The sequence below is a fragment of the Chroicocephalus ridibundus genome, chromosome 7 (assembly GCF_963924245.1).
Source record: "Chroicocephalus ridibundus chromosome 7, bChrRid1.1, whole genome shotgun sequence".
NCBI classification, from domain to species: Eukaryota; Metazoa; Chordata; class Aves; order Charadriiformes; family Laridae; genus Chroicocephalus; species Chroicocephalus ridibundus.
The window spans coordinates 25,174,478-25,194,508 of NC_086290.1; the positions used below are offsets into that span (position 1 = coordinate 25,174,478).

General features: G+C 59.7%; 3 protein-coding genes across 4 annotated transcripts in view; 2 read left to right on the forward strand and 1 right to left on the reverse strand.

The window, feature by feature from the left end:
• METAP1D (methionyl aminopeptidase type 1D, mitochondrial) overlaps positions 1–2,435 on the forward strand; it is a 52,739-nt gene extending 50,304 nt beyond the window's left edge. The window contains 1 exon segment of the mRNA XM_063340936.1: positions 124–2,435. Coding sequence (XP_063197006.1) covers positions 124–202 — 79 coding nt within the window. The 3' untranslated portion in view covers positions 203–2,435.
• Positions 2,436–3,904: 1,469 nt separating this feature from the next.
• Positions 3,905–6,792, forward strand: DLX1 (distal-less homeobox 1). The gene is made up of 3 exons (XM_063340937.1): positions 3,905–4,659; positions 5,184–5,383; positions 5,763–6,792. The coding sequence occupies exons 1-3, from the start codon at positions 4,347–4,349 to the stop codon at positions 6,015–6,017; spliced, it is 768 nt and encodes a 255-aa protein (XP_063197007.1). The 5' UTR covers positions 3,905–4,346; the 3' UTR covers positions 6,018–6,792.
• A 7,650-nt stretch (positions 6,793–14,442) lies between these two features.
• On the reverse strand, positions 14,443–16,202 carry DLX2 (distal-less homeobox 2). Of its 2 annotated transcripts, none has more exons than XM_063341673.1 (3): positions 15,714–16,202; positions 15,292–15,476; positions 14,443–15,030 (listed from the first exon to the last, which is right to left on the reverse strand). In XM_063341673.1, exons 1-3 carry the CDS (start codon positions 16,036–16,038, stop codon positions 14,725–14,727), a joined length of 816 nt encoding a protein of 271 aa, XP_063197743.1. In that variant the 5' UTR covers positions 16,039–16,202; the 3' UTR covers positions 14,443–14,724. The 2 variants fall into 2 exon arrangements, with proteins under 2 accessions (XP_063197743.1, XP_063197741.1); XM_063341671.1 differs by having other exon boundaries at positions 15,292–15,479.
• Positions 16,203–20,031: the final 3,829 nt, after the last annotated feature.

Consider the following 20,031-nt stretch of genomic DNA (forward strand, 5'->3'; position numbering starts at 1 on the left):
TTTTTTAATCTTTCCTAAGCCGTGGAACTCATCTCTGACAGCCAAAAAAAAAAACGGGTGAGTTTTACGGGCATAGTGGCCACGTTTACCGCCTAATAACTAACTGCAAAATGTGCGTTTCAGATCAGCACAGTTTGAACATACCATTGTGATTACCTCAGAGGGAGCAGAAATCCTCTCTAAAGTGGTGGAAGAAGACTAAAGATGGAGCAAGGAGTGGAGGACCTCGCTGTGCTTCTGGAGTTTCCAGTTTTGCTCGGGACGGAGAGGAGATTTCTGTAATTTCTGTGGGGAATGGGTGCTGTGTAAGTCGCTGCAGGGGACAGAAAAAGCAGCTTGAGGGGTCGGCTCTGGACATAGTTCTTTCTGTGTGTTACCTGGTGAGTATTTAATAAAAGTCCCTTGGCTTGTTTGTGACCCTGGAAGTAGCCATGCACAGCCTGCGAGAGCAAAGGGTTATTTGGGGTGAGGGGCAGAGAGCGGGTCCCTTCTCTTCCAAATCCTACACAGGACAAACACGTATCGGATGACACTGTCTCGGTACAGCTGAGAGGACAGAGGAACAGAGTATTTTCCCTTTATAGCTGAGCTATGGAGTCAATTTGTCTTCACTGCGATTAGCACAGTGCCGTTTCCCAGGCTGTAACTTCTACTAGGATGGAAAAAAGTTTCCCAAGGGTGGCGGGCAGAGGCAGCAGCCTCTTTCCCCTCAGCCTTCCCAGCAGCAGTCCCCCCCTCCTTCTTCCTGCCTCGGCTAATTTCTCTTTGCACAGCACAAAAAGTGATTAAAAATGAGATGCGAAGCGTGCGTCTCTGGAGATCAATAATTGCCCTGCTTGAAGAATTAGCCGGTTTGGGGTAATCACTGCTCTGCGGTGCCCACGTTAGTTGAGGGAGAGGCGCTCGGCAATTTAAGCGTTTAACGGATAAAACGGAGGAGTCTGCGGTCTGGAGGATGAGCCCCGGCTCCTGCCCGGAGTTTGGAGCTGATGGTCTTCATGAACTGCGGGTCCCGCTAAGCCCCCCCTCGCTGCAGTCCTGTCCCGGCCTGCCGGGGGTGGAGGGTTTCATCTGCAATTAGCCGGTTGCTGACCGCCCCGTCGGGCCGGAGGGGACTGGCCTTGCTACATAGGCTACCGGAGCCGGTCGCGGTGCTGCGAAACGCGGGGTGGCCTCGGAGATAAGCAAGTGACATCCAGAAGTGTCCCAGACCCGCGGCAGCAGCGATGTGGTTTTAGTACAAATAACTTGCCCTTAATTGTAGGCAGCTGCGGTCCTGTGCCGGGGGCCGGCCGGTTGCCCTCGCAGGCGACCGGGGCTCCTCGGCACCGGCTCCCTCAGTGGTTCAGGGCAGAAACAAGCCGCTTTCTTACAGCTTTGCTCTGCTGTTTGTTTTCACTCGAGTACAGAGAGCTGTCAGCTCTAATAGTTTCTAACAGCATCTTTTCAAAAAGCAGGACCCCCCCCAAACACGGCTAACACCGCGGGGCAGCCGCTCGGCACCCTCCTCCCCGAGAGGAGCTGGGAAGGCCTTAAAACCTGTAAAAACAAACGATGCAGCCAAGAAGTTTACAAAAACACAGGTTAAACAGAGCGCTGCGGCCGCGGGAGGCGAGAGACACCCACCACTGACGGGCGGGGGGAGCGGAATATATTTTGTTTCCCAACCCCCCGCCGCCCCTCCGCGCTGCCCCCTCCAAGGGGCGCTGGGGGTCCCGCGCCTCCCGGGGGCTCAGCAGGGCCCCCCCCCGGGAGCCCATGGAAGGCACCGCAGGTGCTAAAACAAAAAGGTGGGAGCGGAGAACGGCTTCTCCGTACCCACCCCCTCCGCCTCCCGTCCAGCTCTTACCGCGGCGTGGGGTGAGGCGGGAACGGGGCAGCCGGCAGCAGGGACACCCCCCCCCCCCGCAGACGAGTGTCATAGGGGCTGCTGGCAGCTCCTGGTAATCGCTGTTTGCTCTCAAGTGCCCCCGTTAACTCTGACGGGACTGCGGGTTTTACCGGCCCGTTGCGGAGCGGCGGCGGCCAGGAGCTGGCGTTGATGGCGCACGTTTGTAATCCTAATTATGAACGGGACTAGAGAGATGCCTCGGCTGTGTGGGGACAGCCAGTGCCCCGCACAAGCCCTTCACGCAGGAGGTGTTACCGGGCAAGCACGACGAGAGCCCCGACGGGGCGATCGTCCCCGCGGGGTCGGGGCGTCCCGCGGCCGGCCGCGGCCCCTCCGCGCCCGCCCAAGCCGCGCTGCCCGGGGCGGGCGCTGCACGGAGAGGCGGCCGCCCGGCTCCGGAGGACGGGCGTGAGCGGAGTCTGGTCCGCGGGCTTTTGGCGGGGCCGGCGGGACTGTTCGTCCCGGGACTGCCTACGCCCGGCCGAGCGCTGGAGGTGGCGGCGGAGCGGCAGAGCACAGAGCAGCCTCCCTCCCCTCCCCTCCCCTCCCCTCCCCTCCCCTCCCCTCCCCGCCGCCGCCGGGCCCGAGGCCAGCGAAGGTGGGCGAGCTACCGGGGTGCCCCGTCCCCGCCTCGGCCAAGCGCGCAGACCCGCCTCGGGTGGTCACTTACATCGCCAGGGGGACAGAGCCGGCTGCCGGAGGAGTCCGTGTGGGGACACGCCGCCATTGCCCCTTCCCGCCCCAAGCCGCCGCGATTTTATGTCAAATGAACTTTGCGCGTCGCGAGGAAAACAACAACAACAACAACAGCAGCAAAAAAAAAAAAAAAAAAAAAAGGAGGGGGGAGGAAGTAAAAGAGGCGTTAGGAAATGGGCAATTAAAACCGACAGAGCCACTAATGAAAACAAAAAAAAAAAAAAAAAAAGACCAGGAGCACGAGGGGGTCGGTCTTGTCAGCTTTGTACAGTCATTAGCCGGTTGCTTCAAGGACCGTCGGTGCCCGACGGAGCCTCCGCACAGTGCGGGCGCTGCCGGGGGTGCCCCGGCCCCGCCGGCGGCGGGGGAAAACGGGTCGGCGCTAATACCTCTAACGACATCAGCGCCGCGATTTGTTTTGAACGTTGTCTTTTATTGGTGTTCTCCCTTTGCCAAAATGTGCTTGATTGCATAGATGTGGTGCCGTGGTAACTGCGCACCCTAGACAGCCTAGGTGTAACCGGGAAAGTTCAGCCCAGGCCAGATCAAATCCCAGGCTGTTTAATGCTGGAAGGCTGCATGTTGCTATTAGTGTTAAATATATGGCTAATTATGCGTATGAAAATTAAACATCAGTGTTATGCTAATGGGGCCGCCTTCAGCTGTGGATCAGAGCACTTGAGACTAGCATTTAATCAAATGAATCAGTAACTAATACATCTGCACGTGTGAACTTTCACAAGATCATTTTCCTGTTACAGTCACACCGCTGAATTATGAAAGAAATAATTATCAACACTTTCTAATTATCTAACAAAGTAATTTGGGATTCATCGTGGGCTTTCTGGGGAGGATCTCCCAAGTCCCACCTCATTTACCGCTCACGCACGCGGAAGTTTTCATTTTAAGCTCAAATGCGCCGGTTGGCCCGTTCAGGGCGATTTTTGTTCCGTTGGATTTTTATTTTTTTTTTTGCCTTTGTAAGAACAATAATGGCAATAACCGGCGGGCACGTTCCGGAGGTGCGGGCGGCGCTGGGACCCGCGGGCCGGAGAGGAGGCCCCTCCCTTGCGCGACCGCGGAAGAGTGCGCGGCCGGGCAGGCGGGGGGCCGCCCGCTTTGCCCGCGGATCCCGCCGCTGCCGTCTGACCGGAGCGGGGCAGGGGGCGGGGAGCGGGGCCGGCCCGCCGGGCCGTCACCCCCCGCATCCCGCCGGGGCCGGCGGAGCGCGGCTGCCGGGGGAAGGGCGGAGGGCGGTGCGCTGCCTCCCGCCGAGCTCCGGCTCGGCACCCTCCGTCGCCGCCGGCGGGAGCGGGGTGTCCAGGCGGCTGCCGGGCCGGGAGCGGTGCTGGGGAGCCGGTGGAGGCCGGGAAGCTGTGCCGGCGGTGCCGTCGGGGCGTGCGGCCGGTGGTCGGGGACGCGCGGCGCTGCCGGTCCGGCTCTCCGCGCTCACCGGGGTCCGGGCGAGCCCCGAGCGCCTCGGACCAATCCCGAGCGATTATGCAAGACGGCGGACCAATCAGCTCCGCCAGCTCATGAATATTCATAGGCTTGGCTGAGTCAAAGCTTTTAGGCGAGTTTGTGTAGATCTACAGCATCATGCTTAGACTTTTCAAAGAGACAAACTCCATTTTCTTATGAATGGAAAGTGAAAAACCCTGTTCCGCTTAAATTGGGTTCTTTCCTGTCCTGAGAAACACAACAGACCCCAAAAAGGCAAGCTGAAGAGAGAACACACACACAGACCAAGCGACAAGAAATGACCATGACTACCATGCCAGAGAGTCTAAATAGCCCCGTCTCAGGGAAGGCTGTCTTTATGGAGTTTGGGCCGCCCAGCCAGCAAATGTCTCCTTCTCCCATGTCCCACGGACACTATTCCATGCACTGTTTACACTCCGCGGGCCACTCTCAGCCCGACAGCTCGTACAGCACAGCTTCGTCCTTCTCCCGACCGCTGGGCTACCCCTATGTGAACTCGGTCAGCAGCCACTCGACCAACCCCTACATCAGTTCAGTGCAGTCCTACCCCAACAGCTCCAGCCTGACTCAGACCCGGTTAGAGGAGACAGGTAGGTGCACTCGGCTTTGGGGAGGGGGGGGGGGGCGAGGGGGGGGAGGGAAGGCAAGGAGGGAGGGAGGGTGCTTGTATCAAAAAAAAAAAAAAATCTATCGGGGGGGGGGAAATTAAATTAAATTACAAAATATTAGTCAGGAGAGGCTGAGTATCACAGGGGAGCAGTACACAGAGCACACAATGCCCGGCTGGAAAAGAAATCAACCCAGATGTGCACGTATTAGTCTTCGTAATTATTTATTGCGTAGCGCTATAAACAATGTATGCAATTAAGGGTAATTAAACCTAAACTGCAGCCTGTAAAAATAGCAAACTTTCTCTGGGAAGAAGCCTGGGCTCCCATAATCGCCCAGAGCCTTTGTTAGCGTTACTCGAGCTTCACTTTTCTTCCTCCTCATTATTGTTATTGTTGCTGTTGCTGCTGTTATTGTTACTATTGCTGCTGCTATTGCTGTTACTGCTATTATATACTATTGCTGCTATTATTATTATTTATTCTGCATCGTTTGTGGTTTGTAGGGGCCGAATCGGAGAAAAGCACTGTGGTAGAAGGAGGGGAAGTTCGCTTTAATGGGAAAGGGAAAAAAATCCGCAAACCCAGGACTATTTATTCCAGTTTGCAGCTGCAGGCTTTGAACAGGAGGTTCCAGCAAACCCAGTACCTGGCTCTCCCCGAAAGAGCCGAGCTCGCAGCATCTCTGGGACTCACCCAGACCCAGGTACAGCTCCCAATGAGCCGGCCCCTCTCCCTGTCCCCCACCGCCGGCGTGGGAGACCCCCACGAGTGATGCAGACGGGTCAAAAATGCGGGTAACGGTGCCCGCCCCGCCGAGGAGGCGCAGCCGGTGCCGCGGAGGCCCCCGCGGGGCCTCCGCGGCACCGGCTGCGCCTCCTCGGCAGGGCGGGCACGGCAGGGGGGATGTCTTACCGGGTGGTTTGGCATCACAAAATGGCACAGCAGCCACGGGGGGCGGGGGGGGGATCAGGGGAAGAAGCTGGAGGTCCCTCGGACCCCTGGGGGTGTGGGGGGGCGGGAGTCGGGGGGGGATGCTGGACCGTCCCGAGGGATGCTGAGCCCTGCCCCGTTCCCGTTCGCAGGTGAAGATTTGGTTTCAGAACAAGCGCTCCAAATTCAAGAAGCTGATGAAGCAAGGAGGGGCCGCCCTGGAGAGCAGCGCCTTGACCAACGGCAGGGCTCTCTCCGGTAGCTCGCCACCGGTGCCCCCGGTGTGGAATACCACCTCCGCCTCCGGTAAGGCCTCGTCGGGGACCCCGGGCACCTACATCCCCAGCTACACGTCGTGGTATCCTTCGGCCCACCAAGAAGCTATGCAGCAGCCGCAGCTGATGTGATTATAAACCCGTTTTCCCCTACCGCAAGCACTATCGGTCCCGAAAAGAATTAAAATTATTACGGAAAAAAAAAAAGAAATTGAGTAAAACAAAAGGAAAGGGGAAAAAAAGAAAAAAAAAAAAAGAAGGGGAAAGAGAGAGAGGGGAAAAAAAAACAAACACAAAAGAAACCCAAGCAAACAAACAAACAGGAGGTCTCTTGCCCATCCAGCCATTAGGACGCTGCGCTGCCGCTCGGTGCCGGAGAGCACAGATGTGATGCGGGGCCGGTTCCCGGCGCCGACAGCTGACGGAGCGGCCCCGAGCACCGCACAACAGCCTGGGAGCAGAGCGAGCACCGGCCGCGGCTTTGTGGGACAATCAGAAAAAGATGTTTTTGTAGGGGGGCGGGGGGGGGGGGGGGGGGAGGGAGGGAAGCCCTCTCCTCTGTCCTGTCTGTCTGTCTGTGTCTGTTGAAATGTAGGTCATTTATTTACCACCCCCGATCTCACGGTCTCTTCAATTGCAAGGGGGAAGGAAGCTGTGCGATTTCCAGAGCTTCTTTCCCTCGACGTTTTCTGTACCTTTCGCTACCCATCCGTATATTTTTTTGTTGTTGTTGTTAAAAGGGGAAGACAGGGGTTTTATTTATTGACTTAAATTACCACTATGAGAGTGCTAGAAACAAACGGACAATCCGGCTCGCTGAGTGCACCGCTCGGACGCAGTTTTACTTTAAAGAAAACCACACACGGTCCCTCGTCCCCAAGCCCCCCCCCTTCCCCTCTTCCCCCCCCCCCCCCCAGTAAATCACCACAAGAGAAGGATGAGATTTTTAACTTTTACAAAAACTTTTATACTTCGCTGGTGTGGAGAGGTTCGGTCCCAACGATTGGCGTTTCTCGCGTATTTAACAAAGGGAATAAACGCACGTTGTTCGGTACTCTGAAGTGGAATAGCGGCAGCTGCCGAGCGCTTGGCTGAGGCGAGGCAAGGCGCGGAGGACGGAACGAGAGCCCCGAGGAGAGCCCCGAGGGCGGCGGCGGCGGCGACCCGCCGGGCGGGCGGGCGCAGCCGCGCAGCTCCGCGCAACCCCGGCGAAGCATCCCCGCGGAAAGCCGGACCCAAGTCGAAATGCACAAGCCGACGTGCAGGAGCTACTCGCTGTACATATTTTATTCTTAATTATTATTATTATTATTGTTCTGTAAACATGTTGCACAAATTTAGCCTTTTTTTAATTATTATTATTATTATTATTTCCGTTCTGTTTCGTGTGGCTGTAAAACATGATGCTTTGTGTACTGAGATCTTGACATTTTACTTGTGAAACTCGGAAGATGTGATAAACTGAGCTCGGCTGTGTTTAGTGTTCTCTATGTCAAAGTTTAGTTTTATATTGAGAATGTTTAACTTATTGCTTTGTATCTGGGGAAGGAAAAAAAAAAGAAGAAAAAAACAAAAACCCACATAAATCTTTGTACATAAGTTATAAAGTTTCTTTGAGACAGTAAAATTATGGTTTGGAAAAAGAGACACGCGTGCTCCCTGTCTCGAAGGGCGGCCGGCAGCGGGGTCCGGGCCGCGCTCCGCGCTCCGCGGCGGGACGGCGGTGGCGGTAAGCGGGAGGCGGGCGGGCACCGGGCAGCCTGTCCCCGGGGGCGCCCGGCCGGGCCCAGCCAGTCGCCGGGTAAGGTTGCCACGGGCCGCGGGCCGCTCCGCGGAGGGGCGGCCGGGGGAGGGACGACCCGGGACCAGCTCCTGGGCCGGGAAGGGGACGCGGGCGGAGCGGGACAGCCCCGGCCCCCGCCCCGACAGCCACCCCGCCGACCCGGGCCGCCCATCCCCTCGGCGGCGGGGCCGTCCCAGGGCCGCCCCGGCTTTGCCAGCGGCGGGCTCGGCCGTGCCCGCTCGCCGGGGCGGCCCAGCGGCGAGCAGAGCCCGCGGCCGGTACCGGGGATAAAGCGCTGCAGGGCGGAGGGCCGACGGGAGCGGCTGGGCTCCGCAGTGTGTGGCTCTGCGCGCAGGTTGCGCGGGGATGCCGGCCCGCGGGGGCGATGCTCACCCGCCCCGCGGTTCGCCGCCGCCGCCGCCGCCCGCACCCGCTCCCCGGCGCGCAGCCGTTGCGCGGCGGCGCAGCATCCGCCCGGGCGCGCACACGCGGCGGTCGGCGGGGGTATTGGATCCGTCCCGGAAAATAATCCCCAGCTCTAGTATTCTCCGCTGTGCCGCCGCCCCAGCCCGGTCCCGGGCAGCCCGAAGCTCCCAGTGGAGCGGGAGCGGGGCGGCTCCGCGGCCCCGCAGCCCCCCCAGGATCCGCGCAACTCCCGCGGCGGCCGCGGCCGGAGACCAAATGCCTTCGACCGGACGGGAACGGGGTGGTCAAGCAGCACGGAGCGCTTTAAAGATATATTAGCTTCTCCTAATTCAATAACGTCTTGCTAACAGTGCAAATAGAGAAATTATTAGTTTTCTCCCAGCGAGGCGGTCTTGAGTTAGAGTCTATTATAATCGTACATTTGAAAATGTTAATCTCAATACAGGCCTAATTAATTCTGCCTTGTTGCTGACAAGTAGTTCATCAAATATCTGATTCGAAGATTTTCATAATGAGGATATTAATTAAACTATGAATAATCCAAAGGTGCTTATATTGAAACAATACCTCATTACAATGATTAAGTCCTGATTTCGAATATTATACCTTTAACAATTGTCACCCCGCAAACACAACCTTATGGATGAGCCTGTAAATAGCAAAATGTAATTTTGGGATATATTTTTTTTCCTTGTTGGGGAAAAAAAAAAAAGTGCCCCTCATTTTCAAACACTTCTGAAATAGGTTACACACAGCTTAATGATGATCAAAATGACTCTTTTCTGCAAAAAAAGACCCCAAAGTGCGCGTACAGCTGCAAACCCAAGAGGGTCAGCATCATTTCACTGTATTCTCTTCTTGATTACAAGCCGAGCCCATCAAACACAACATAATTACAGTAATTTCAGGTTTATTTATTCTAATGCAGTTTCCCCATCTCTCTGGTAATTATGAGCAATTTTTTCGCCCAGGGAATCTTTTTGCATTAACAAAAGAGATAACGCACTGAAAGCCAAATTTGCTGTGCATTGAGAAAAGCGAAGAAAAAAAAAATAAAATAGGTGCGAGCTGCCATCTCTGCAATTCTCCTATATTGGAGCTCTGCAAATTGCTTGCAGGTGTATGGAGCAGAGCTGTCAATAGGAAGGGGCTTCCAAATTAGCAAATGCACAATGTTGAAGTAATGAAGACAGACTTAGCAAAATTGCCAAACAACAGATACCTCTTTAATATCTTCCACCCCAAAAAAAAAAAAGAAAAAGAAAAAGGAAAAAAAAATCCCTTTGGAGTGTCCCTGCGAACCCCCGTGAATGGCTGGGGATGTTGTACATGTGTCAATCTAATTGCAGAGCACAGAGCGGCCCCTGAAACTAGAAAAAAAAAAAAAATCAAATATCAGAGACCAAGTCCGTTTGCATTCGGAATTTGCTCCCTTCGTTTGACAAGAGGGGGAATAAGAAATCCCCGCCGCCGCCCGCTCCGCTCTGCCCGCCGCCGGCCGCCGGCCCCGCTCCCGCCACCGCCGCCGCTCTCTCGCCGGTGAAAAAGTGCCACGTTCCCCCTCAGCCCCCCCGCGCCGGTGCCCTCCCCTCCCGCCTCCCGTCTCCCGGCTGGGCACCGGGCAGTAACGCTCCCCTTCGCGAAGAACCGACGAGCGCACACCGCGGAACCACCGCCGAAAACGAGGGCGCCCCGGCGCCGGCAGCCCCCGTCCTCCCGCGGGGAGCCCCGTGCGGCGAGTGCCCCCGCTCCGCTCCCACCCGCGCAGCGCTCCGCGGCTCGGCCCGCGGCATGCCCCCGCCGCGGATGCTCTGCGCCGTGGCCCCGCCGCCCCGCTCCCTGCCCGCGCCCCGACGCCGCCGGCGGGGAGTTTTGCGGTGAATTTGGGCCGGCGGAGCCGCTGCCGGTGCTTTCCCCCCCTCCCCACACACACTCCCACCCTCCCCACTCCGCGGCCCGCGTAGGGCACCCGTCCACGCTGCGCCCCGCGCACTCACCTACCCCCGCGGGAAAGAAGCCTGTGTCGCCGCCACCCTTACCTTCCGCCTCAGTCCCCGCGGCTCTGGGCACAAGTCTTTGCTTTACAACAAACCAAAGGACCGAAACGCGGCTTTTTGCTACGAAAGTTACAGGAGGGAGAGAGCGTGAGGGACAGGGAGAGGATCAGGGAGGGAGAAAGAAAGGGGAAGAGGAGAAGAGAGAAGAGGGAAAAAAAAAAAAAGAAGCCGAGCACAATAATAATATCCTGAGAGTGCAAATGTGGATTGAGATCCCCCAGAGATGCACATGCCTCTGAGCGCAGCAGCCTTTTTGCAGCTCTGCTCTTGCAGAATATGACTGAAATTTTCTGCTATATAGCCTCTGTCTTTATAGCTGATGAAAAAAATTGCAGATTATTAGCATAAATGTTTACTCTTCATTACGCTGATGACATTGTGCACTCGAGATCTTGGTAATCTTTGGGAAAATTATGAGTAATTTTTAAAAATTTTAAAGCAGCAGCAGTTACCATGCAATTCAGGCTAATTCTGCGTAGGCTCCGAACGGATATAATTATCGAGGAGTCAAGATGTTATGCTAAAAACTATGCATTGATATTCCCATTTATTATGTACATACAACTTTGACAATGTTGATGCTTGAAATAGCAGGAAATTGTCTTGCGCAAAAATTACAGTCCATATTAGGACATGTGAAATTGCGAAGAATTATATAGTAATTGCAGGCTTTCAGATGGGAGAGCCAGAATGCTCAAACTAGTGCAAATGTGGATAAAATTACAGATCAGAGCAAAAATTAGGGAAAAAAGGGGTCTGGGATTTTTCAAGTTGGCTATAGGATTCCGGAAGTGTCTAATGCCACATGATTGCTGCAGCTTTAGGGGAGACATTCATGCCTCAAATAACTCCTTTTGCCAGAGCCGCTTTAATTGAATTTCTCGTGCTTTTTCTTTTCACCGGGGGCAAATGAGTAAATTGCCTACCCGCGGCACAAGCCCGGCCGGCCCCGCCCGTGCGCCGGGGAGGCAGAGGGTGCCCCTCGCCCGGCCGGTCGCCGGACCGGCCCCCCCCGGGCCGGGCTGCCCGCCGAGCCATCACTTACCCCGGCCACCCCCCCCCCCGCCCCGGGACCAGCCCAGCTCAGCCGCCCCCGACGTGGAGAGGGGGGCGTCGGCGCTGGGACGGGGGGCGGAATCGGCGCAACCTCCCCTTTCCCAAACCCTCCCCGGAGTGCTGGGGGGGCGGAGAGGGGGGCAGAGGCAGCTCTCGCCCCCCGGCTGCCCTGCTCCCCGCCGCTCTTCCCGGCCCCGGGCGGCCGAGCCCCGCGTAGCTGCCGCCGTGTGCGGGGGGACGTGGTTCACAGCGGCGCCTGCCCCGTCCTACCGGGCAGGAAAAGAGCATGAGAAAGCAGATCGCCAACATGCACACGTCTATACGTGTGCATCTACGGTGCCTATGTATCCGCTTGCCTTCGCCGTCCCCGGCACCGTGTGAGCCGCATCCCAAGCCCCAACGAGCAGCGGGAGAAATGCAGAGTCTGGAAGGGCTCCGGGAGCTGCGGGGTGAAGCACGAATACCCTCCCCCTCCCCCCCCCCCCCCGCACACACCAGGTGCGGGCAGCCCAAGGAGAGCTGCTGCTAGCAGGCGGCAAATAAATACTAATAAATTAATAATAAAACGATAAATAAATAAATAGGAGGAGGAAAGCGCGGAGGGCAACAGGGGCGACCCGCGGCCTCCCCCGTCCCGGGGCGGAGTGCTTTGCTGACCGCTGACAAGCGTCCCCCCCCCCGCGGGGCCCCCACACCGCTGTGGGCGTCCTGCCCGACCCCACGGGGCCGAGCTGGGCTCCGCACCGCTCCGCACCGCACCGCACCGCACCGCTGCAGCGGGCTGGAGCCGCTGCGAGAGGAGGGACGGTGGGAAGGGGACGTGGTGACTTGGGGGGCGGGGGGGCAGGTGTTTGGAGGGAACTTTCTTTAACAGCGAGAAGCGTCTGTTAAAAACGACGGGGCGGGGGGGGACTGTCCCCGTCCCGGCCATGTCCCGCGCCCACAGTTTCCTCTTGCATCCCGGACGCGCGGTTTAGCAAAACTTGCCACCTGGCAGAGGGGTGTCCCAGGCCCCCACACTCCCCCCCTACCTCAACCCCCTCGGCGGGGTCCGCGGAGGCACTGCGTGCCGCCGGGAGCGCAGCCCCTGACAGACCGCAGGGGCGGGGGGCTCCGCCGTGCCGCTCGCCACGCGTGCCCCCGACACGCGTGCCCGTGTCCCTGGAGGCGGCCCCGCTGCCTGCCCCCCCGCCCCGCTCCGTGCCCGCCGCCCCAGCGCTTCGCCGCCCGCCAGCGGGAAAACTCGCCCCCCCGCCCCGAGCGGCGGCTGAGGCCGCTGCCGTCGGGTCTTCCCGCGGCCGGCGGGGGGGATGACACGGGGGAGAGGTGCGGGACGGGCCGGCCCCGCTGTTTCCCTGGGCGGCTCTGGGCTCTCCTCCTCCCTGTCCCCGCCGCCGGGGCAGTGTCGGGGCCGGCGGGCAGCTGCCGCTTCCCCCTTTGTCTCTCCCGCTCCCTCCTCTCGCCTCCTTTGCAGCCGCCTCTCTCGTCCTCCGACCCCCCCCCCTTCTCTTTTCCTCACTCCTCCTTCGCCCCTCTGCCCCCGCTCCCCTCGCCCCCAGGCTTTCCCCAAGCTCTCAGCAGCAATCCGCCCTCCCGGGCCCCCCAACTCCGGCGCGTCCCCTCTGGGACTGGGTCCCCCCCGCTCCTTCCCCGGCCTCGCTCGGGCTCCTTCATGCCAAGGCCGGTCTGGAGAGTCCCGGACGGGCTGCACATTCCCTGCCCCGGGCGAGCTGGGCCTCTTCATCATCTTGTCTGCAGCGGGATCCTCTGTACCGGTCCCTCTTCCCCTGCACTCTCCCAGGCTGGTTACGGCCCTCGAGGCGCCAAGGGGCAGAGACACCCCCCCCCCTTCACCTCCCTTTACTTCTTTCAGCTGCCAGGACCTCAGAGGGTGCAGCCCGGAGGCTTAACAGTTTTGGAAGGGCGCGACCCGGAGGGGTACGTCCCGAGGGGTGCAGCCTAGAAGGGGGTTCAGCTCGGAGGGGTGCGGGGCGGGGTGCGGAGCCTCCCAGAGGGCTACATCCTGGAGGGGTCCAGCCCTCGAGGGATACATTCCCAGAGGGGTTCAGCTACGAGGGGTGAAGCCTGGAGAGCTACATCCCAGAGGGCTACATCCTGTGGGGTACAGCCCACCAGGGACACATCCCGGGAGCGGTCCAGCCAGTGCCTCCAGCCCTCGAAGGGTCACAGAGGGGCTTGGGGGCACCCACCAACTCCGGCTCAAAGCAAAGCTCCCACGCAGGCTGCTGGCCTGGGTGCCACCGACGGCGGGGGGGAGGCAAAATTTCTCCGGGGCAGGCCCGTGCCCGGGGACCGGCTGCCGGCGTACTCCGGTCTCCGGACACGGCCCTGCCACAAACCCCTCTGGCCCGTCTGGGAAGCCGGGAGACGGCAGGAGCCAGTCCGGGGCGAAATGTCACTGGCGCCAGCAGTCAAGGGCGGGGGGGAGCGGGGGAGGCGGGGGGGGCGGCTCTAGGCTGCTGCAGGCAGCGCTGAGTGATTCATGGCCTCGCCGAGAAGACTGGCAGGGGCGAAATTTTATTGTAGACGGGAAAGGGGGGAGTAGGGGGAGGTTGCCGGCTTGCGGCAACAGTTGCAATGGGGAGGGGGTGGAGGGGACGCAGCTCTCCCCCCCCCCAGCGAGCGCCAGGGTCCGGATCGACACCCCCAACCTCCCCATCCCCAAAGAAATTCAGCGCGGGCACCATGGAAACAATAATTTATTTAAATAATCTCTGCTTATTGTAAAAGAAACATTAAAGAGTGTTTAAGTTTTCCATAATAAATAACCAAAAATACCCTTTTTTGTCTTTTTTTTTTTTCCACGACTCTAGACATCAAACGGCGCAGGGGCAGGACCGGCGGCTGGGTTGCCGGCGGGGGGGGCGGAGGGGAGGGCTCGCTGCGGCTCGGCGCCCGCCCCGGGGAGGCCCCGTCGGGGCACGAAACCCGCCCGGGGGCACCGCGCGGGCGGGAGACCCCCCGTCGTGGCGGGGCAGAGCCGCTCCGGCACCGCCGGCTGCCACCGGCCCCCCTCGCCGGACGGTGTCGTTCACGGCTGAAAAGGGTAATTTAAACACGGGAGGCTCTCGTTTTAAATCTACATATAAAAATTATTTATCTTTTTTTTTTTCTTTTTACCATTTTATTTTTTTTTAATCCTCAAAGTGAGGTCATCCGCAAAGGCACCTATCAACTTTAAAAAAATAAAAAATAAAGTTAACCAAAGTTCTGCACCGGTGGTTTGATGAAAAAGCCGGGGAGGAGGAAGAGGGACGGAGGGAGGGGAGGTGGGGTTGCCTGTTCCGCGGCGTGGTTATTTCGGCGGCGGGAGGGCGGGCAGCCGCGGGGCCGAGCCCACACGGGGTCCGCCGGCGGCGGCGCGACGGGACGGGGGAGCGGATCTGTTCCCCTCCGGCGGGACGGCCGGAGCCAGGCTTCACCAAAACACCAGTGCTGCACCTCGGTGCCCCGCGGCCGCCGGGCGCGGCCCCGCGGGCTCAAGTCTCTGCGGCGCCTAGAAGATGCCGCCGCCGCCGCCGCCGCCGCCGTGGTGGTGCGGGGGCTGCGCCGGCTGCGGGAGGGGGGCAGCGGCCGGCGGGTACCACGAGTAGCTGCCGAGGAAGGCGGCGGCGGGGCTGGGGCTGGCGGTGCCGGCGCCGCCGCCAGCCGTGCGCGGGTGCGGAGCGAAGTCCCAGGCGGGGGGCGAGGCGGGGGGCGGCGGCGGCGAGGCGCTGCGGCGAGGGGGCGGCTCCGCCGGGATCTCGCCGCTCTTCCACATCTTCTTGAACTTGGAACGGCGGTTCTGGAACCAGATCTTCACCTGCGGGGAGAGAGGCGTCAGGCGGCCGCAGCCTCCGCGGGGCCGCCCCGGCGCCCGGGCCGGGACGAGCAGCTTTCGCAGCCCCGAGCGGTGCCGGCGCTGCCTCGGCGGCGCGGCCGCTTCCCCCGCACTCCCACCCCGGGGCCGTCGAGGCGCCGCCGGTCGCCGGCCCTCCTCCCGCCCCCGACCCCGCGGAGGGCGAGCGGCCCCCGGCGGGTCAGGGCGGGACGTGGCCGGGCCCCCGCGGCGGGAGAGCCCTACCTGTGTCTGGGTGAGGCCGAGGGAGGCCGCCAGCTCCGCTCTCTCGGGCAGGGCGAGGTACTGGGTTTTCTGGAAGCGCCGCTGCAGAGCCGCCAGCTGGAAGCTGGAGTAGATGGTTCGGGGCTTCCGCACTTTCTTCGGCTTCCCGTTCACGATCCTGATCTCCGGCTCGCAGTCTTCCTTCTCTGCTGCGGCAGAAACGGCGGCCCCGGTGAGGAGAGGCGCCCCCGCCGCCCCGGGCCCTGCCCGCAACGCGGCATCACCGCCCGTCCCGTCGGGCCGGACCGCCGGGGACGAGCGCCCTCCCGCCCCCCACCCCCCACCCCCGAGTCCGAGTCCCGACCGCCTCCTCGCCGGGCACGGAGGGGCCGCTCGGCTCCCGCCGGCTCCCCCGAGCCGCATCCCCCAGTGCTCGGACGTACCGGAGTCGTTGTTGGCCGGAGAGGCCCTGCTGCCGTAGGGCCCGTAGGAGCCGTAGGCGCCCGCGTAGCCCAGGTCGTAGCCGGCCTTGGCGGAGTAGGGGGCGGTGCCGCCGCCCGCATAGGGGTAGGCGCCCACCGGTCCGTAGGGCGGCCCGCCCGCCGCCCCGTGCTGCTGGTTGGTGTAGTAGCTGCTGTCGGTGGCGGTGGAGACGGGCAGCGTGGGGGACTCCTGCGGCTTGTGCAGGCCGCCGTGCTGGTGGTAGCTGCCGGCGGAGATCTGGCTGGCGTGCATGTCCGGCACCAGGCTCTCCAGCACTCCGGTCATCCCGCGCCCCCGCCCGCCGGGGCACGGGCCGCCGCCGCCGCCCCACGGCCGTCCCCACCGGGGAGAGGCGGTCAGGGCCGCGACACCATGCTCGCGGCTCCGGGCCGCGCTGCGCTCCGCGGGCCGGCGGGGCCGGGCCGGGCCGGGGCGGGAACCGCGCTCCCGCCGCCGCCAGCGGGACGGGCTCTGCGGCGCCGCGCGCCGCCGGGACGGCATTTAACACCGGTCACGTGGCGCGGCGCACGTCACCTAGCAACAGCCAATGGGGCGCCCGGCCGCGCCGTATCCCGGCGAGTTGGCGGGGCGCGCGACGGGAGCGGCGCCGCGCGCGGGCACGAGCGGTCGCGAGGGCGCGCGGCGCCACCGACCGCCCCGACGCCGGCACCGGGACAGGAGCCTTCCCCGGCCCCGCCTCACGGTTCATGCCGCCGCCCCTCTCCGCCGCCGACGGGGCGGTCCGACCCCCGGGCTGCGGCTCGGCCCGGCCGCTTCTGCCGCGCTGTGCCCGGTGCGTGTCCCCGTCCCGGCCGGGGAAAGGCCCGCGGCGTCCGCCCCCCCCCCCACCTCCGCGTGGGCGCGGCTGGCGGCGGGCGTAGTTGGGGGCGGAGGACGCCGTCGGGCGTCCCTCCCGGGTGTCCTGGCCCCGAGGGATCGGCCACGCGTGGGGAGCGTTGTGCCCTCCTCCGTGTCAGGGTGGGAGCGCTTTCCAGCGGAACCTCCGCCACGTTACAAGCGGCGGGGCGACGCTTCGGCTGGTACCCGCGCACAGCGGTTGCTGACGGCGCCCACGGGACATCCCCCGCCACGGCAGCCGGTGTTGCGGGCCCGGCAGGATGGCGGGCCCGGCGGTGCCGGGCACCCACGAACGACCGCCCGCCTACCTGCCCCGTCCGTGCCGGCTTGCGGTTGCACCGAGGACACCGGCCGTCGGGGGGGACGGCGGGCGGGCGCCGGTCGCGGCCGCCCTCTGCCGGGGCAGCGCCACGGGGCAGCAGCCACCGGCGTGGCAGCTGTCGCCAGACAGAATGATGTCCCGGAGGCGCCGGGAAACGGCTTCAGAACTTGATTTTTATATTTCATTTTTCTCCTTGGTCTGTCCCGCCGCCGCTCATGAGGAAACGCGGTCTTTTCGCCGGGGGACGTTAAAAGGCGGGCGGTCCCCGTCCCCCGTTCACCCCCCACCCCCCCCGCCGGGGCTGCGACGCGCGGGGTGTCCGCGTCCCTGCGCGGGAGGGGAGCGGGAATCTCACGGGCGCTCAGCGAGGGACCCCGCGCAGAGGGCAGGGAGGGAGGCGGCACCCAGGCAGGGGCGCCTGTAAGTGGAAAAAAGGAGTAAAAAAGGGGAAAAGAAGAAAAAGAGCGACCGGCCGCTGGGGCGTTATCTGCATGGACCGGGGCGGGCCGGTGGCTCCCGCGCGCCCCCACGAGCCCCGCGCGTGCCCCCTCAGGCACCCTCCTCGCTCTCGCCCCCGCCTGGCGGGGTGGGGGCCGTTCCCTCACGGCGCAGACGCCGGTGCCGATGCCGGGTGTCTCCCCCGGGCGTCCCGGCCCCGCTGCGGCCCCTCTGCGGCCCCGCTGCGGTCGCTTTGAAGCGGGGCGCGGCTGGAGCCTGCCCGTCTGTGCCCGGCGGGGCGGCGGCGGGCGCCGGGAGAAGGTGAGCGGGGCCAGGCCGAGGCACCGCGACGGCGGGAGTAGCAGGTGGCCCCGGGAGGGGGGCCGCGGCAGGCGGAGTGCTCGGCCCGGCCGGCGTTAAGCCCCGGGGGGGGAACGGCCACCGAAAGAAGCGGCGTGTCGGGAGCCCGGGGTGGCACCGCCGGTACTGACGCGGCGAGCAGAGCCCGCGGGGTCCCGGGGGACGGACCGGGAAGGAGCAGAGGCGGTTACGGAGGGGATGCGCGGCCCCCGTACCGGTGGGCTCGCGTACTGCTGTCTTTCTCAAATATCGCTAGTATTTAACGCAAAAAAAAAAAAAAAAAGCTGGTTTATAAAACTCGCAGTCTGAGCTTACTGCTGTCCCAAGTTACATCTTTGTACGACTCTTTCTGCCCGTTGCTGGATGGGGGTCCCCAGCCTGAAACAACCGCTGGCCGGCGCAGGAGAGAAGGGGAGAGACAGGCAGCATTTAGTGATGATCAGCAGAGATCAGGGCAATCAGCTACTCTTCATTAGTCGCATGTTGAAGCATGCAAAGTTTAAAAAAACACCCAAAACCTACGGAGGAGAAAGGACCTGTCACCTTATATTATCCCATTCTGAGGACTTAGTAATGCAAAAGATTTTATTGAAAATTTGTCTTTCTATATGGCAAAATTTTTTTTTAAATAAAATAAATATTTTAGTGCTATATAGCCCCATGCGTGTGCACTGTGATTTACACAAAAAGCAAAAGGCATGTTTTTGTCTACTTCAGCTTATATCAATACTATTTATCATGCAAGTTGTTCCTCATAAATTAGCACAGGGAATTGTCACATGGTAGCTGCTCCAGAGTCTTCTGGAGAGAGTTGTTCCTGCAACTTCTTTGCCTGTGTGGAATGATCAGACATTCTAACTCTCCTGACGGAGAGTTACTTAGGCATATGTTCACATGGCTGATCTTGTAGTTCTGATTTTATTATTTCTCATTTATCTGAACTTAACGAGTAAGGTGGTTGTTTATGAGTAAAGTGGTTGTTTTAAACACCAACTTGTATAAATAAAGGCATGACTCTCCAGGCCGTGAACAGGTTATGGTGCAGGGAGGGAAGATACCAGGCAGCAGGAAGGAAGGAGGAAGGGTTGTACTAGGTAAGAGGACTCAGCTACCACGAGTGTTTTAAAACACACTTCTCTGAATCAGTCTTGGGATTAGCGAGAGTTTTAAAAAATAATGGCATCAGGCTGGCGCACGTTTATGTGTTTTCGTGTTCTCATGTTGAGTTCATAATTTTAATTCTACTTTTTTTTGCCTCTGCTTTGGGGATTGTGAATGTTGTCTGGATGGATAATTAGAAAGGACCCAGGGAGACTAGGGCGTGAGGTAAAACTCAGAGGAGAGGATGAGTGTTTTGTGTACCTGCTATCACCACTCGGCAGTCTTGCTTGGTTTTGGTGTAATAGATCATGTGTTATTATTTATGTCCTGTTGGAAGCAATGTTTGGATGATCCAAAATATCTATCTTATAGAGGTTAGTCATTCAGTTGCACATTGGAGAAATATGCTTACCTTCTCGTTGCAGAGAAGTTGTGTTCAAAAGTTTTGATCATTGAGGTTTATATAAGTGTACAGAACTTATTGCCAGAGGCTGCAAAGCAATTGAGCTGGCTTTGTTGTTGTTGACATTTTTGTTTTAGAAGCATGAGGATGCTTCTCAAAGTATGTGGACATATTTTGTTTATCAAGTATACTAAACAGTGTGTACAAACACAAGAAAGGACCATCAGTACTCAAAATCATCATGTCTCCAGCTCAGTTTGTATCCATTAATTCTTTTTTTTTTTTTTTTTAACAGGCCAGTTGTGTATGACTCAGAGAAATGGCTACAGTAACTCCTGCCTGGTATGTTTTGTTTTGTTTTTTATTAACTATTATTTCTATGATTCTCTTCCTAAAACAGACTTCACCCAAGAAAAATGTGAAAGCACTTAAAGGCTGGCGTCCTCAGTCTTTATATAAATTTAACCTAGGGATCAACAGAGCAAGTTGTTCCATGATGTTCAATCTCAAATTTGACTTGAAGAGAACCACGCCCAGCATTAAGAAAGAAATTAATTTTTAATCTGCTGTAGTTGTTAATATTATTTTATCCATTATGATCCATATCTGCCTGAACCATTTCAGTTATTTCAGTGGGAATGTGGCGATCCTTGGGAAATTGGCCTGTTATTTCTGATAACGTTAAAAAAAGTAATTGAACAGTACTGTCTACTGCAGTGGCATGTTAACAAGTACAGGTTTCTCTTTGCGGCTGTGGGAAATGGTTTCCGTTGGGTTTGTGGTGATGCAATGCACG

Coding starts and splice junctions, on each gene's coding strand:
- DLX2 (XM_063341671.1), bottom strand. CDS start 16,038: ATGACCGGAGTGCTGGAGAGCCTGGTGCCGGACATGCACGCCAGCCAG. Junction 15,480..15,713: donor TCCGGCCAACAACGACTCCG/GTACGTCCGAGC, acceptor TTTCTGCCGCAG/CAGAGAAGGAAGACTGCGAG. Junction 15,031..15,291: donor TCGGCCTCACCCAGACACAG/GTAGGGCTCTCC, acceptor CTCTCCCCGCAG/GTGAAGATCTGGTTCCAGAA.
- DLX1 (XM_063340937.1), top strand. CDS start 4,347: ATGACCATGACTACCATGCCAGAGAGTCTAAATAGCCCCGTCTCAGGG. Junction 4,660..5,183: donor GACCCGGTTAGAGGAGACAG/GTAGGTGCACTC, acceptor TGTGGTTTGTAG/GGGCCGAATCGGAGAAAAGC. Junction 5,384..5,762: donor TGGGACTCACCCAGACCCAG/GTACAGCTCCCA, acceptor TCCCGTTCGCAG/GTGAAGATTTGGTTTCAGAA.